Genomic DNA, 14,832 nt, shown 5'->3' with positions numbered 1-14,832 from the left:
CAGTTCTTGTGAGATGTTACCCCACTCTTCCACCGAGGCACCTGCAAGTTCCCAAATATTTCTGAGGGGAATGGACCTAGTCCTCACCCTCCGATCCAACAGGTCCCAGACGTGCTCAATGGGATTGAGATCCGGGCTCTTCGCTGGCCACGGCAGAACACTGACATTTCTGTCTTGCAGGAAATCACACACAGAACGAGCAATATGGCTGGTGGCATTGTCATGCTGGAGGGTCATGTCAGGATGAGCCTGCAGGAAGGGTACCACATGAGGGAGGAAGATGTCTTCCCTGTAACGCACAGCATTGAGATTACCTGCAATGACAACAAGCTCAGTCCGATGATGCTGTGACACACCGCCCCAGACCATGACGGACCCTCCACCTCCAAATCGATCCCACTCCAGAGTACAGGCCTCGGTGTAACGCTCATTCCATCGATGATAAACGCGAATCCGACCATCACCCCTGGTGAGACAAAACCTTTTTGACAGTCCTGTCTGGTCCAGCGACGGTGGGTTTGTGCCCATAGGCGACGTTGTTGCCGGTGATGTCTGGTGAGGACCTGCCTTACAACAGGCCAACAAGCCCTCAGTCCAGCCTCTCTCAGCCTATTGCGGACAGTCTGAGCACTGATGGAGTGATTGTGCGTTCCTGGTGTAACTCAGGGAGTTGTTGTTGCCATCCTGTGATGTACCGATCCTGTGCAGGTGTTGTTACACGTGGTCTGCCACTGCGAGGACGATCAGCTGTCCGTCCTGTCTCCCTGTAGCGCTGTCTTAGGCGTCTCACAGTACGGACATTGCAATTTATTGCCCATGCCACATCTGCAGTCCTCATGCCTCCTTGCATCATGCCTAAGGCACGTTCACGCAGATGAGCAGGGACCCTGGACATCTTTCTTTTGGTGTTTTTCAGAGTCAGTAGAAAGGCTCTTTAGTGTCCTAGGTTTTCATAACTGTGACCTTAGTTGCCTACCGTCTGTAAGCTGTTAGTGTCTTAACGACCGTTCCACAGGTGCATGTTCATTAATTGTTTATGGTTCATTGAACAAGCATGGGAAACAGTGTTTTAACCCTTTACAATGAAGATCTGTGAAGTTATTTCTATTTTTACGAATTATCTTTGAAAGACAGGGTCCTGAAAAAGGGACATTTCTTTTTTTGCTGAGTTTAATTCCCTTTATGAGCATATCAGAGGTTGGGTGTTAGACTGAAGTGGGGGGAGAAGCCAGTTCAAGCTACATAGACTTTTATTTGGGTTAATCTGACGCTTGGCAATTGTTTTGGTGCTGGTTTGGATGAGGTTATTCGGAAAAAGACGGCAGCCAATGGCAGAGACGGCGAGCAGGAGCTGGTGTTGGGACCTGATTGTTGTGTGGCGTAAAGGAGACCTGGCGCCCACTATCTCTCAAGCTCTTTAAAACGCCACTAAACCATTAAGAGGTTTTCAGCATGGGCAGTCACTGTTTTCTCACAGGGCATATTGCCTTGGTGTTGGGCAGTGTTCCTATCACTGTGAGGGGAAACAATGGTCCATTTTTTACTGTACCTTTCTTCCCTACCTACCTACCTACCTACCTACCTACCTACCTACCTACCTACCTACCTACCTACCTACCTACCTACCTACCTACCTACCTACCTACCTACCTACCTACCTACCTACCTACCTACCTACCTCTTTCTCTCTCTCTCTCTCTCGCTCTCTCTCTCTACAGTATCTCTCTCTATCTCTCTCTGTCGCTGTCTGTCTGTCTATCTGTCTGTCTCTCTCTCTCGCTCGCTCGCTCGCTCCCTCTCTCTTTCTCTCTCACACAGGCTGGCCACATGGAATACATTAGCAAAATGTTCCATATGGTATGCTGAAGGTCTTGTGAACATGTAACAAAGGAGGGAGTTATACCTCGGCTTCGCTGTAGTGTCGAATTTGAACCTCTGTAAAATATTTTACTTCCTCACTGTGGTGTGTTGGCTTTTCCCTTCTCTGTTGACAACTTCTTTTGAAGTACTGTAAGCTGACTAATTGACTACTGCACTTTTATTGTTTAATTACTCTCACTGCAACACATGGAGGTAATTATGCATAAGCATGTGTGGTATCAACTTGCATGTACTGTATAGCAAGACACATTTTTTAACCATGTGTCAATTGTTTTCCTAATTTTCATTTTGTTGTACTGTATATTTCCACATGATTGAGCATACATACCCCCCACCCTGTACCTACAGTATTGCACTGAACGACAGTCGGATCAAGCATTTAGTTTCTTCACATAGACGCAGAGGAACATCACATAGATTGTTGTCCTCTAGAGCATGGAGAGAAGTGGAGGTGACAGAAACACACCCACTCCCTTCTGTTGCCTCACTTGTCTCCTGTGAGATCCGAGAATGATGCAACCCTTGTGATTAGAGTGTGCATCCGCTTCAGCGGTGAGATATGTTAATCAGCTAGTGAATAATTACCTCCTTGGTGCCTTGATTAGACTGGAGTGACAAGGCTGGCAAAGTGTGTGCCTCAAAGAAATACGCCCCCCCCCCCCCACACACACCTGAAAAGTTATTATTTTTGAGTCACAGCCTAAAATGTCCCCACAGAAACGCAAATTATCTGACATTTGTTCCACAAGTCCCCTCCTTAGAGAAGAGCAGATCTGTGTTTTTGATATATGAAATGTGGCATGTCTCTGTGGAAGAGAGGGAAATTCCCTCAGTGGAGAACACCGTTCTTTCGAATAAAAAAGGAATCTTCCACCAGTAACTTCAGAGAACTACAATAAGTTGTTGTTTGATCACTTGTAGCATTAAATGGATTGGATAAGTACTTAATGACTTGGGGGGGGGGTTGAATCCAGATATGAGTTACATCCTCGTAAATGTCCCCATTGACATCTGTGTATGATTTGCAGAGGCAGACGAGTACGTTCATACCTTAGAATGCGGTAAACCGATAGGCCTCTACTCCATTGATAGAATATTCCTCTGAAAGTCAGGTGTGGTCTATCCTCTTTTTTTTCCTCTTCAAAACTGCGTGGTCTAGTGTGGTGTCAGACAGGGGTTAGTGGTCTAGTGTGGTGTCAGACAAGGGCTAGTGGTCTAGTGTGGTGTCAGACAGGGGTTAGTGGTCTAGTGTGGTGTCAGACAAGGGCTAGTGGTCTAGTGTGGTGTCAGACAGGGGTTAGTGGTCTAGTGTGGTGTCAGACAAGGGCTAGTGGTCTAGTGTGGTGTCAGACAGAGCTTAGTGGTCTAGTGTGGTGTCAGACAGGGGTTAGTGGTCTAGTGTGGTGTCAGACAAGGGCTAGTGGTCTAGTGTGGTGTCAGACAGGGGTTAGTGGTCTAGTGTGGTGTCAGACAGAGCTTAGTGGTCTAGTGTGGTGTCAGACAGGGGTTAGTGGTCTAGTGTGGTGTCAGACAGGGCTTAGTGGTCTAGTGTGGTGTCAGACAGGGCTTAGAGGTCTAGTGTGGTGTCAGACAGGGGTTAGTGGTCTAGTGTGGTGTCAGACAAGGGCTAGTGGTCTAGAGTGGTGTCAGACAGAGCTTAGTGGTCTAGTGTGGTGTCAGACAGGGGTTAGTGGTCTAGTGTGGTGTCAGACAGGGGTTAGTGGTCTAGTGTGGTGTCAGACAGGGGTTAGTGGTCTAGTGTGGTGTCAGACAGAGCTTAGTGGTCTAGTGTGGTGTCAGACAGGGGTTAGTGGTCTAGTGTGGTGTCAGACAGGGCTTAGTGGTCTAGTGTGGTGTCAGACAAGGGTTACCAGTCTAGTGTGGTGTCAGATGGGTTAGTAGTCTAGTGTGTTGTCAAACAGAGGTTACCAGTCTAGTGTGGTGTCAGACGGGTTAGTAGTCTAGTGTGGTGTCAGATAGGGGTTTGTGGTCTAGAGTGGTGTCAGACAGGGCTTAGTGGTCTAGTGTGGTGTCAGGTTGGGGTTAGTGGTCTAGTGTGGTGTCAGACAGAGGTTAGAGGTCTAGAATGGTGTCAGACAGGGGTTAGTGGTCTAGTGTGGTGTCAGATAGGGGTTTGCGGTCTAGTGTGGTGTCAGACAGGGGTTAGTGGTCTAGTGTAGTGTCAAACAGAGGTTAGTGGTCTAGTGTGGTGTCAGACAGGGCTTAGTGGTCTAGAGTGGTGTCAGACAGGGGCAACTAGAGGTCATAGGAGCCATAGAGAGTACATCAGTCTGGCTAAATGTTGCCATAACACCAAAGTGTTTTAGTCTTAATTAAAAGTGTGTGTTTGGTGAGGGAACAGGCGGGAAGAGGCCCCTTCATCTTCCCTGGTGGCTCACCACTTTAAAGAGGCCAGTATGCCATGTCTGTCTGGGGCCCGTCTGTCTGTCTGTCAATCACAGTTTAAAGTTCATGAAATTTCTATGAGCATCGATCGCAAGGTGGGGGAGGTCGGAGTGTTGGAGTGGCGGGCCCGGGTGATTGATCAAGCCTTTTGCTTTGAATTTATTTTCTATTCTTTCACTGTGAAGGGTGTGTGTGTGTGTGTGTGTGTATGTGTGTGTGTGTGTGTGTGTGTGTGTGTGTGTGTGTGTGTGTGTGTGTGTGTGTGTGTGTGGGGGGGGGGGGGGGGGGTGGTGTGTGGGGGGGGGGGGGGGGATGGTGTGTACTGTAGGTCTATGTATTGAGTTTGTTGTACAGCATGTACAGTGCAGTGTAGATGCTGATGGATAAATGTTTGGGGATATCAACTGTTTACGCTGACACAAAATACTGTATAGCAAGTCAGAGTGGATGTTTTGCATTGTATGTCTGCATGCATGTGTGTCGCGATTTCATCTTATTTTGAATGAGGGACAAATAAAAGAGAGCGAGAGAAAGGGATGAAAGGAGTAAATCAATAGCATAGTGCACGTGTGTAACAGGGGGCTTTAGATGCTTGTCAACAGGTCAGTGCTACACAACCCCCAGCAGGCTCCACAACCCCCAGCAGGCTACACAACCCACAGCAGTCTACACAACCCCCAGCAGGCTACACAACCCCCAGCAGGCTCCACAACCCCCAGCAGGCTACACAACCCACAGCAGTCTACACAACCCCCAGCAGGCTCCACAACCCCCAGCAGGCTACACAACCCCCAGCAGGCTCCACAACCCCCAGCAGGCTACACAACCCCCAGCAGGCTACACAACCCCCAGCAGTCTACACAACCCCCAGCAGGCTACACAACCCCCAGCAAGCTACACAACCCCCAGCAGTCTACACAACCCCCAGCAGTCTACACAACCCCCAGCAGGCTACTCAACCCTGAGCAGGCTCCACAACCCCCAGCAGGCTACACAACCCCCAGCAAGCTACACAACCCCCAGCAAGCTACACAACCCCCAGCAAGCTACACAACCCCCAGCAAGCTACACATAGCAGAGTCAGATCAATCCTTCTGCTTATGGCTCACACTGTTGTGCGTCTGACAATTTCTTCCCACAGAAGGAAGGGAGGAAATGATCTGATACACACACCTGTAGACACAGCGATGACCTGCGTCAATCATAACATGAATAAAGATGAAGGCCATGCTGCTCTGGGATGCAAGCCGCTCCAAATCCCCCGTATCCCCTGTTCTGCCAGTTGGGCGTTGGACATGGGCTTGGGCCTTGATGGTATATTTCATATGGAATTTGAAATGATAAGTGCAATGAAGGAAAATCCACGGAGAGCCTATGAGCTGAGTGTGGTGGAGGAGGATAGTGGAGATTTATGGGTTTCGGGATGATCCTCATCGGGGACATGACTGTGCAAGATGAAGAAAAAAGATTCCCAAAGTGCATATTCCATCCATCAGCTATATCTGGTAAATATGTACAGAATCAGCTAGCAGCCAAGTAGAAAAGCAGAAGCCACTTAAGTGTTTGGAAGGGCAGCGGCGGTGAGGAAAAGTACATAGAAAATAGCTCAACATAAATAGATGTAAACATGTTGGAGAATGAGGATGTAAACATATGCTGAATTAATGTGTATATATATATTCTGCCAAGGCACCATTTGAGCATGCAAACGTTTTAAAGCTTGGGAGCCTTAGTCCCTACCACCCGTGAGACTGATTGTAAAAGAGCAGTGAGACTATGGCTACGTTCCAATGATATTAACTGACTTCCTATTCTAGACCACCAATCTGAAAGGACTTTATTAGTGAAAGTTCTGTAGTTGAACACCTATCCAATACCCCAGTAGCAACAAAGGAAAGGAAGGTATTTATGAATATTGTCCCAGCTTCACTCTACCATGTTTTCCATATTTGTTAGGTTCGGGGGGTTGTGGGTAAGCATCCCCTCTGATCACGTTGACCTTGTAGAGGTACACTGTTTTAACTCTGACTTAACCTCTTGCTCCTGCTAACTGAAGTCGTTTGGGTCCTTTGGAAAGCAGAGCTGTTTGAAATAAGACAGAGAGCAACATGGGAATTGATTTTGAGGGAGCTTTAGGTAGCCTCCTCCTAAACCTGTAGAAATAGGTTAGGATATCAGGCTCGACGCGTGGAGGTTGGTCACATGGATTGAAAGATGATATATTACACTTTTAAGATAAAATGGGAATTTCTTTTCACAAATCAAATCAAATCAAATGTTATTGGTCACATACACATGGTTAGCAGATGTTAATGCGAGTGTAGCGAAATGCTTGTGCTTCTAGTTCCAACCGTGCAGTAATATCTAACAAGTAATCGAACAATTTCACAACAACTACCTTATACACACACACAAGTGTAAAGGAATGATTAAGAATATGTACATATAAATATATAGATGAGCAATGGCCGAACGGCATAGGCAAGATTCAGTAGATGGTATAGAGTACAGTATATACATACGAGATGAGTATTCTAGGGTATGTAAGCATTAAATAAAGTGGCATTGTTTAAAGTGACTAGTGATACATTTATTACATCCAATTTTTTATTATTAAAGTGGCTAGAGATTTGAGTCAGTATGTTGGCAGCAGCCACTCAATGTTAGTGATGGTCTGATGGCCTTGAGATAGAAGTTGTTTTTCAGTCTCTCGGTCCCAGCTTTGATGCACCTGTACTGACCTCGCGTTCTGGAAGATAGCGGGGTGAACAGGCAGTGGCTCGGGTGGTTGTTGTCCTGGAGGGGAGGTAGTTTGCCCCCAGTGATGCATTGTGCAGACCTCACTACCCTCTGGAGAGCCTTACGGTTGTGGGCGGAGCAGTTGTCGTACCAGGCGGTGATACAGCCCGACAGGATGCTCTCGATTGTGCATCTGTAAAAGTTTGTGAGTGTTTTTGGTGACAAGCCAAATTTCTTCAGCCTCCTGAGGTTGAAGAGGCACTGTTGCGCCTTCTCCACCACGCTGTCTGTGTGGGTGGACCATTTCAGTTTGTCCGTGATGTGCATGCCGAGGAACTTAAAACTTTCCACCTTCTCCACTACTGTCCCGTCGATGTCGATAAGGGGGTGCTCCCTCTGCTGTTTCCTGAAGTCCACGATCATCTCCTTTGTTTTGTTGACATTGAGTGTGAGTTTTTTTTCCTGACACCACACTCCGAGGGCCCTCACCTCCTCCCTGTAGGCTGTCTCGTCGTTGTTGGTAATCAAGCCTACCACTGTAGTGTCGTCTGCAAACTTGATGATTGAGTTGGAGGCGTGCATGGCCATGCAGTCATGGGTGAACAGGGAGTACAGGAGACGGCTGAGAATGCACCCTTGTGTGGCCCCAGTGTTGAGGATCAGCGGGGTGGAGATGTTGTTTCCTACCCTCACCACCTGGGGGCGGCCCGTTAGAAAGTCCAGGACCCAGTTGCACAGGGCGGGGTCGAGACCCAGGGTCTCGAGCTTAATGACGAGTTTGGACGGTACTATGGTGTTAAATGCTGAGCTGTAATCGATGAACAGCATTCTTACATAGGTATTCCTCTTGTCCAGATGGGTTAGGGCAGAATGCAGTGTGATTGCGTCCTCTGTGGACCTATTGGGGCGGTAAGCAAATTGGAGTGGGTCTAGGGTGACAGGTAGGGAGGGTGGAGGTGATATGATCCTTGACTAGTCTCTCAAAGCACTTCATGATGACGGAAGTGAGTGCTACAGTGCGATAGTCGTTTAGCTCAGTTACCTTAGCTTTCTTGGGAACAGGAACAATGGTGGCCCTCTTGAAGCATGTGGGAACAGCAGACTGGGATAGGGAGAGATTGAATATGTCCGTAAACACACCAGCCAGCTGGTCTGCGCATGCTCTGAGGACGCTGCTAGGAATGCCGTCTGGGCCGGCAGCCTTGCGACGGTTAACATGTTTAAATGTTTTACTCACGTTGGCTGCGGTGAAGGAGAGCCCGCAGGTTTTGGTAGCGGGCCATGTCAGTGGCACTGTGTTGTCCTTAAAGCGAGCAAACATTTACGTTTTACATTTACGTCATTTAGCAGACGCTCTTATCCAGAGCGACTTACAAATTGGTGCATTCACCTTATGATATCCAGTGGAACAACCACTTTACAATAGTACATCTATATATTTTTTTTTTTGGGGGGGGGGGTTAGAAGGATTACTATATCCTATCCCAGGTATTCCTTAAAGAGGTGGGGTTTCAGGTGTCTACGGAAGGTGGTGATTGACTCCGCTGTCCTGGCGTCGTGAGGGAGCTTGTTCCACCATTGGGGTGCCAGGGCAGCAAACAGTTTTGACTGGGCTGAGCGGGAACTTCCGCAGAGGTAGGGGGACCAGCAGGCCAGAGGTGGATGAACGCAGTGCCCTTGTTTGGGTGTAGGGCCTGATCAGAGCCTGAAGGTACGGAGGTGCCGTTCCCCTCACAGCTCCGTAGGCAAGCACCATGGTCTTGTAGCAGATGCGAGCTTTAACTGGAAGCCAGTGGAGTATGCGGAGGAGCGGGGTGACGTGAGAGAACTTGGGAAGGTTGAACACCAGACGGGCTGCAGCGTTCTGGATGAGTTGTAGGGGTTTAATGGCACAGGCAGGGAGCCCCGCCAACAGGGAGTTGCAGTAATCCAGACGGGAGATGACAAGTGCCTGGATTAGGACCTGCGCCGCTTCCTGTGTAAGGCAGGGTCGTACTCTGCGAATGTTGTATAGCATGAACCTACAGGATCGGGTCACCGCCTTGATGTTAGCGGAGAACAACAGGGTGTTGTCCAGGGTCACGCCAAGGCTCTTAGCACTCTGGGAGGAGGACACAATGGAGTTGTCAACCGTGATGGCGAGATCATGGAACGGGCAGTCCTTCCCCGGGAGGAAGAGCAGCTCCATCTTGTCGAGGTTCAGCTTGAGATGGTGATCCGTCATCCACACTGATATGTCTGCCAGACATGCAGAGATGCGATTCGCCACAAAGAAGTTGTTTAGTTTGTCTGGGAGCAAGACATCGGTGTCCGCGACGGGGCTGGTTTTCTTTTTGTAATCCGTGATTGACTGTAGACCCTGCCACATCAAATCAAATCAAATCAAATTTATTTTTATATAGCCCTTCGTACATCAGCTGATATTCTCAAAGTGCTGTACAGAAACCCAGCCTAAAACCCCAAACAGCAAGCAAAGCATGTGAAAGAAGCACGGTGGCTAGGAAAAACTCCCTAGGAAAAACTCCCTAGAAAGGCCAAAAACCTAGGAAGAAACCTAGAGAGGAACCAGGCTATGAGGGGTGGCCAGTCCTCTTCTGGCTGTGCAGGGTGGATATTATAACAGAACATGGTCAAAATGTTAAAATGTTAAAATGTTCATAAATGACCAGCATGGTCAAATAATAATAATCATAGTAGTTGTCGAGGGTGCAACAAGCACGTCCGGTGAACAGGTCAGGGTTCCATAGCCGCAGGTAGAACAGTTGAAACTGGAGCAGCAGCACGGCCAGGTGGACTGGGGACAGCAAGGAGTCATCATACCAGGTAGTCCTGAGGCATGGTCCTAGGGCTCAGGTCCTCCGAGAGAAAGACAGAAAGAGAGAAAGAGAGAATTAGAGAGAGCATATTTAAATTCACACAGGACACCGGATAAGACAAGAGAAATACTCCAGATGTAACAGACTGACCCTAGCCCCCCGACACATAAACTACTGCAGCATAAATACTGGAGGCTGAGACAGGAGGGATCAGAAGACATACCTCTCGTGTCTGAGCTGTTGAATTGCAAATCTACTTTGTCTCTATTCTGACGCTTAGCTTGTTTGATTGCCTTGCGGAGCGAATAGCTACACTGTTTGTATTCAAAATAAAGACTTTGCGACTTGCAACAATACTCCCAACCAACAAAAGTGGTGTTTTGCATATAGTGACGTCAGAACACAGGAGGTTGATGGCAGCTTAATTGGGGAGAACAGGCTTGTGGTAATGACTGGAGCGGAATCAGTGAAATGGTATCACATACATCAAACACATGGTTTCCAGGTGTTTGATGCCATTCCATTTGCTCCCTTCAAGCCATTATTATGAGCTGTCCTCCATTCAGCAGCCTCCATTGAGTCAGAACGATGTTAGAGTATGAAGGTAGAAGACATGACCATTAATGTGATGATCAAATGAACATTATCATGCCTAATGCCAATTTATGAATATTTCAGATAGATGGTTTATCTGACCTTAAAGTAGCAATCAGCAGTAGAAACAACAACAACGCGGCATCCCCACCCTTGGTTTGGTTAAAAGCTGAGGGATGCGGCTAGAGAAATGTAATCACTCTGACAGAGCTATGGATGCAAGGACTGACCATCCATGATATCAAATGTAGAATTTTAACCATGTTATGAGGCTATATAGTGTTTACATTTACAAGCATTGCCGTAAAACAAGGTTACATTTTAGTTCTGATGGGGTACGACAGTTGAACTAAGCTCATGAGGCATTTCTAAGTTATATTCTTCAAGAATCAATGCTTACATGTCATTAATTTATAAATCCCAAAATGTATGTAGCATCTGCTGATTTAAAAGCCTCCAATTTGGACTAGATTATTCTCCTTAACCCAAAACCTTCTGTCTGACTTGTATAGTGTTCTGCTGTCACCAGCACTATCTGCCTAGTGCTATCTGCCTATTGCTATCTGCCTAGTGCTATCTGCCTAGTGCTATCTGCCTAGTGCTATCTGCCTAGCGCTATCTGCCTAGCGCTATCTGCCTAGCGCTATCTGCCTAGTGCTATCTGCCTAGTGCTATCTACCTAGTGCTATCTGCCTAGTGCTATCTACCTAGTGCTATCTACTGTACCTAGTGCTATCTGCCTAGTGCTATCTGCCTAGTGCTATCTGCCTAGTGCTATCTACCTAGCGCTATCTGCCTAGCGCTATCTGCCTAGCGCTATCTACCTAGCGCTATCTACCTAGCGCTATCTGCCTAGTGCTATCTGCCTAGTGCTATCTGCCTAGCGCTATCTACCTAGCGCTATCTGCCTAGCGCCTTCTACCTAGCGCTATCTACCTAGCGCTATCTGCCTAGCGCTATCTGCCTAGCGCTATCTACCTAGCGCTATCTGCCTAGCGCTATCTGCCTTGCGCTATCTGCCTAGCGCTATCTACCTAGCGCAATCTGCCTAGTGCTATCTGCCTAGTGCTATCTACCTAGTGCTATCTACCTAGCGCTATCTACTGTACCTAGTGCTATCTACCTAGTGCTATCTACCGTACCTAGTGCTGTTGTGTGATCTGGGATCATGTTTCACTACCACTCCTCTCAGCCTTGGTTGAGTGTATTAGTGGAAATCCCATTCACCCGCTCCCTCCCTTTTGTCCCAGTCGAGTGGTCACCTAATAACAACGCTCTATTTAGTGAGACCCCAGTCGACTGTTTGATCACTTTCATGGAGAGAGGGAGAAATCGAGGGCAATAATTGGATGATTAAATAAATAAAAAATGATACCTCGCCGACCCCTCTCTCTCTCTTTCTCCCTCTCTCTCCCTCACTCATATTCTCGCCTCCTCTTCCCACCAAACTGCATTATCTTTCCCCTTTGAAAAAAATCCAAACGTCAGACACCGCAAAGAAACGAAGATGGCTGAGCCCCCGAAAAAAAAAAATCAATACAAATTACGATGGAGAAAGTGGCACTGATGGCTGGAATTGCAGCATATGTTTACACTAAATCAGGCAATCTATCTTCATATGGGGTGTGTAATGCGTAGGGGGTCAGGGTTCGCGCAGCGCGTCGGCGCTCTCCAATTACTCAGGCTCTTTGCGAGGAGGCAGCCGTATCGATTGGCTGAGAGGACAGGGGCCTACAGGCAGCCAATGGGGCGCTGGGGTCAAAGTGCAGGGGATTTTAATAAGGGGAAGTAATGGTCTTAATTTCTGGGGGGCAGTAGAGGGAGAGACGTCTGCTCCACTACCCTCCAGTCTCCCCGGCGAGATGAGATTCTCTTTCTGCTTCTTTCTTTCTCTCTCTCTCTCTCTCTCTCTCTCTCTCTCTCTCTCTCTCTCTCTCTCTCTCTCTCTCTCTCGCTCGCTCTCTCTCTCTCTCTCTCTCTCTCTCTCTCTCTCTCTCGCTCTCTCTCTCTCTCTCTCTCTCTTCCTGTGTGTGTCCATCCCTTTTCTCTTTCTTTGCCTCTCCTTCACTTGTTCTCTCACTTGTCCTACTCTCTTGGTAGATGGCTGTTTTTAGAATTCTCCCAGGATGTGTTGAAATTCCCTTTCCCAATACTGAGCCTTAACGCTCTGACAAGGCCTTAGGAATACCTTATTATCCAAAGACATCTGTTTGGTTTCAAAGTAGACTATCCCCTCTTCATCCCAACAAGGGAGAAATTGTCCATGAGAGAGTAATCCATTCCAGGCCTCTCAGGGGCCAGGGGCAGAGATTCAAAATGGAAGCCTGTGTGGAGAGGGAATGTGAAGGCTCCGTCACCCTTCAGATAACATCCCCACCCAGCTCCAGCCTGAAAGCCCTTTTCTCCTTCCCTTGGTGTGAAACGGGCCTCCAACAAATTTGATTTAGCAGCTCGCGGGTGCCCATTCCTGAGGAAAGAAAACAAATATTGTTATAATCGTAATAACATCTATTTGCCGCTCGCGACAAACAGCAGCGGGCCTTTGAATAGACCCTGCGCTGCTGCTGCCACCTTATTCTTATTCATGAAAGCGCCGGTTATGCATATTAGTGCAAACTAGCTATTCTACTTACCGGCATTTGGTGTGTCAATCATCCTTACAGGGCAAGAAGGCTGACAAATTGTCCCCAAAGTCAAATTTGACAGTCTTTTATGATTAATGGGCTTGATTATGGAGAAATATCTCCCTAACTCATTTCCGGGTGTTTCTCTTTTCCCCTTTGTATCGAATCGGAGAGGAATGGAGATTGTGTTGTTTGCAAACGGAGGGGGGGGGGGGATAAAAAGGGGGGTATGTGAGGGGCTTAGAGTGAGGGCGGTGCAATTGAATTAGTTAGGAATGCTCTGTGAAAGGGATAGTGACTGGGACAGGTTGAGTAGAAGATCTCACGCTTAATAAACAGCAGTAGGAGAAAGAGAGAGACATGCCGGTGGAGGAAGAGATGGGCTGACACAAGGCCATTGTAGAGCTCCTGTATCAGGGCAGGACAGCCAGGCAGGGGAGATATGCTACTCTAGAATGTGACATAATGCCTTCATAAGGCCATCATAAGGCCTTCAGAAGGTCTACATAGGCATACAGATGTCAACAACAACAAAAAACACGATTCAAATGTGCCATTGGAAGCTATAGAAGAGCAATACATGTTTGAGCCGCTCCACTTTGTTTGTAGAGATACCACTCAGCAATATTCTAACCATGATAATTCTCTCTCTTTCCAGCCTTGAATGAGCCTACCATCGACTATGGCTTCCAGAGGCTACAGAAAGTCATCCCCAGACACCCAGGAGATCCCGAGAGGTTACCTAAGGTCAGTGATACGCCTCAGAGGACACCAAGGAGCACATCATCCCCTGTTGTTACTCCAAAGACCACCCTGACCGTATAGACTTCGGACTGCCAAATATCTGAGTTTATAGAGGGCAAACCAGATCTGTTAGATTGGATTAATTTGTTCCACTCAATATGGACCTGGCCTTGGAACATACTCCGATGCCAATAGGCACATTGTTCTGATAACTTGTACAATTGGAAACAGGTGTTTATATGATGTTGTATTGGTGTTGTAGAGTTTGAGACAGTGTTTCTGGTCTTGTTATAATTTAGGTTTGAGGTAGTAACAAACATGCAGATGCAAAGTCACTGCTTATACAAATATATCTTCATTCCATGCACATGTGTAGACACATAAACTGAGTATACAAAACATGATATAGACTGACCAGGTGAATCCAGGTGAAAGCTATGATCCCTTATTGATGTAACCTGTTAAATCCTCTTCAACCAGTGTAGATGAAGAGGAGGAGACAGGTTGAAGAAGGATGTTTAAGCCTTGAGACAATTGAGACATGGATTGTGTATGTGTGCCGTTCAGAGGGTGAATGGGCAAGACAAAATATTGAATTACCTTTGAAAGGGGTATGGTAGAAGGTGCCAGGCGCACCGGTTTGAGTGTGTCAAGTACTGCAGAGCTGCTGGATTTTTCACTCTCAACAGTTTCCAGTGTGTATCAAGAACGACCCACCACCCAAAGGACATCCAGCCAACTTGACACAAAAGTGGGAAGCATTGGAGTCAACATGGGCCAGCATCCTTGGGGAAAGCTTTCGACACCTTGTAAAGTCCATGCACTGATGAATTGAGGCTGTTCTGAGGGCAAAAAGGGGTGCAACTCAATATTTGGAAGGTGTTCCTAATGTTTTGTAAACTCAGTGTAGACGCACGCACACACGCATTAGGCAGGGCCAAGAACACAGGCAGCCGTCAGGTGCCCTGGGCGGTTTGCCGCCTGGTTAGTATGAAAAGATTATTTTCCCCCTAACAAGGTGCACCACT

At 47.4% G+C, this 14,832-nt stretch overlaps 1 protein-coding gene across 8 annotated transcripts in view; it reads left to right on the top strand.

The window, feature by feature from the left end:
- The window catches only part of LOC106604646 (transcription factor COE3), a 100,712-nt gene that overhangs the window by 67,669 nt on the left and 18,211 nt on the right, over positions 1-14,832 (top strand). For all 8 annotated transcript variants that reach the window (XM_014199492.3, XM_014199490.3, XM_014199491.3 and 5 more), the window contains exon 11: positions 13,719-13,807. In XM_014199492.3, the coding sequence (XP_014054967.1) occupies positions 13,719-13,807 (89 nt within the window). The remainder of the gene's footprint in view (positions 1-13,718; positions 13,808-14,832) is intronic.

This window comes from Salmo salar, chromosome 05 (assembly GCF_965601325.2).
Source record: "Salmo salar chromosome 05, fSalSal1, whole genome shotgun sequence".
NCBI classification, from domain to species: Eukaryota; Metazoa; Chordata; class Actinopteri; order Salmoniformes; family Salmonidae; genus Salmo; species Salmo salar.
Note: the sequence above shows the minus strand (reverse complement) of the source record. Positions and strands in the feature narration are given on the sequence as shown.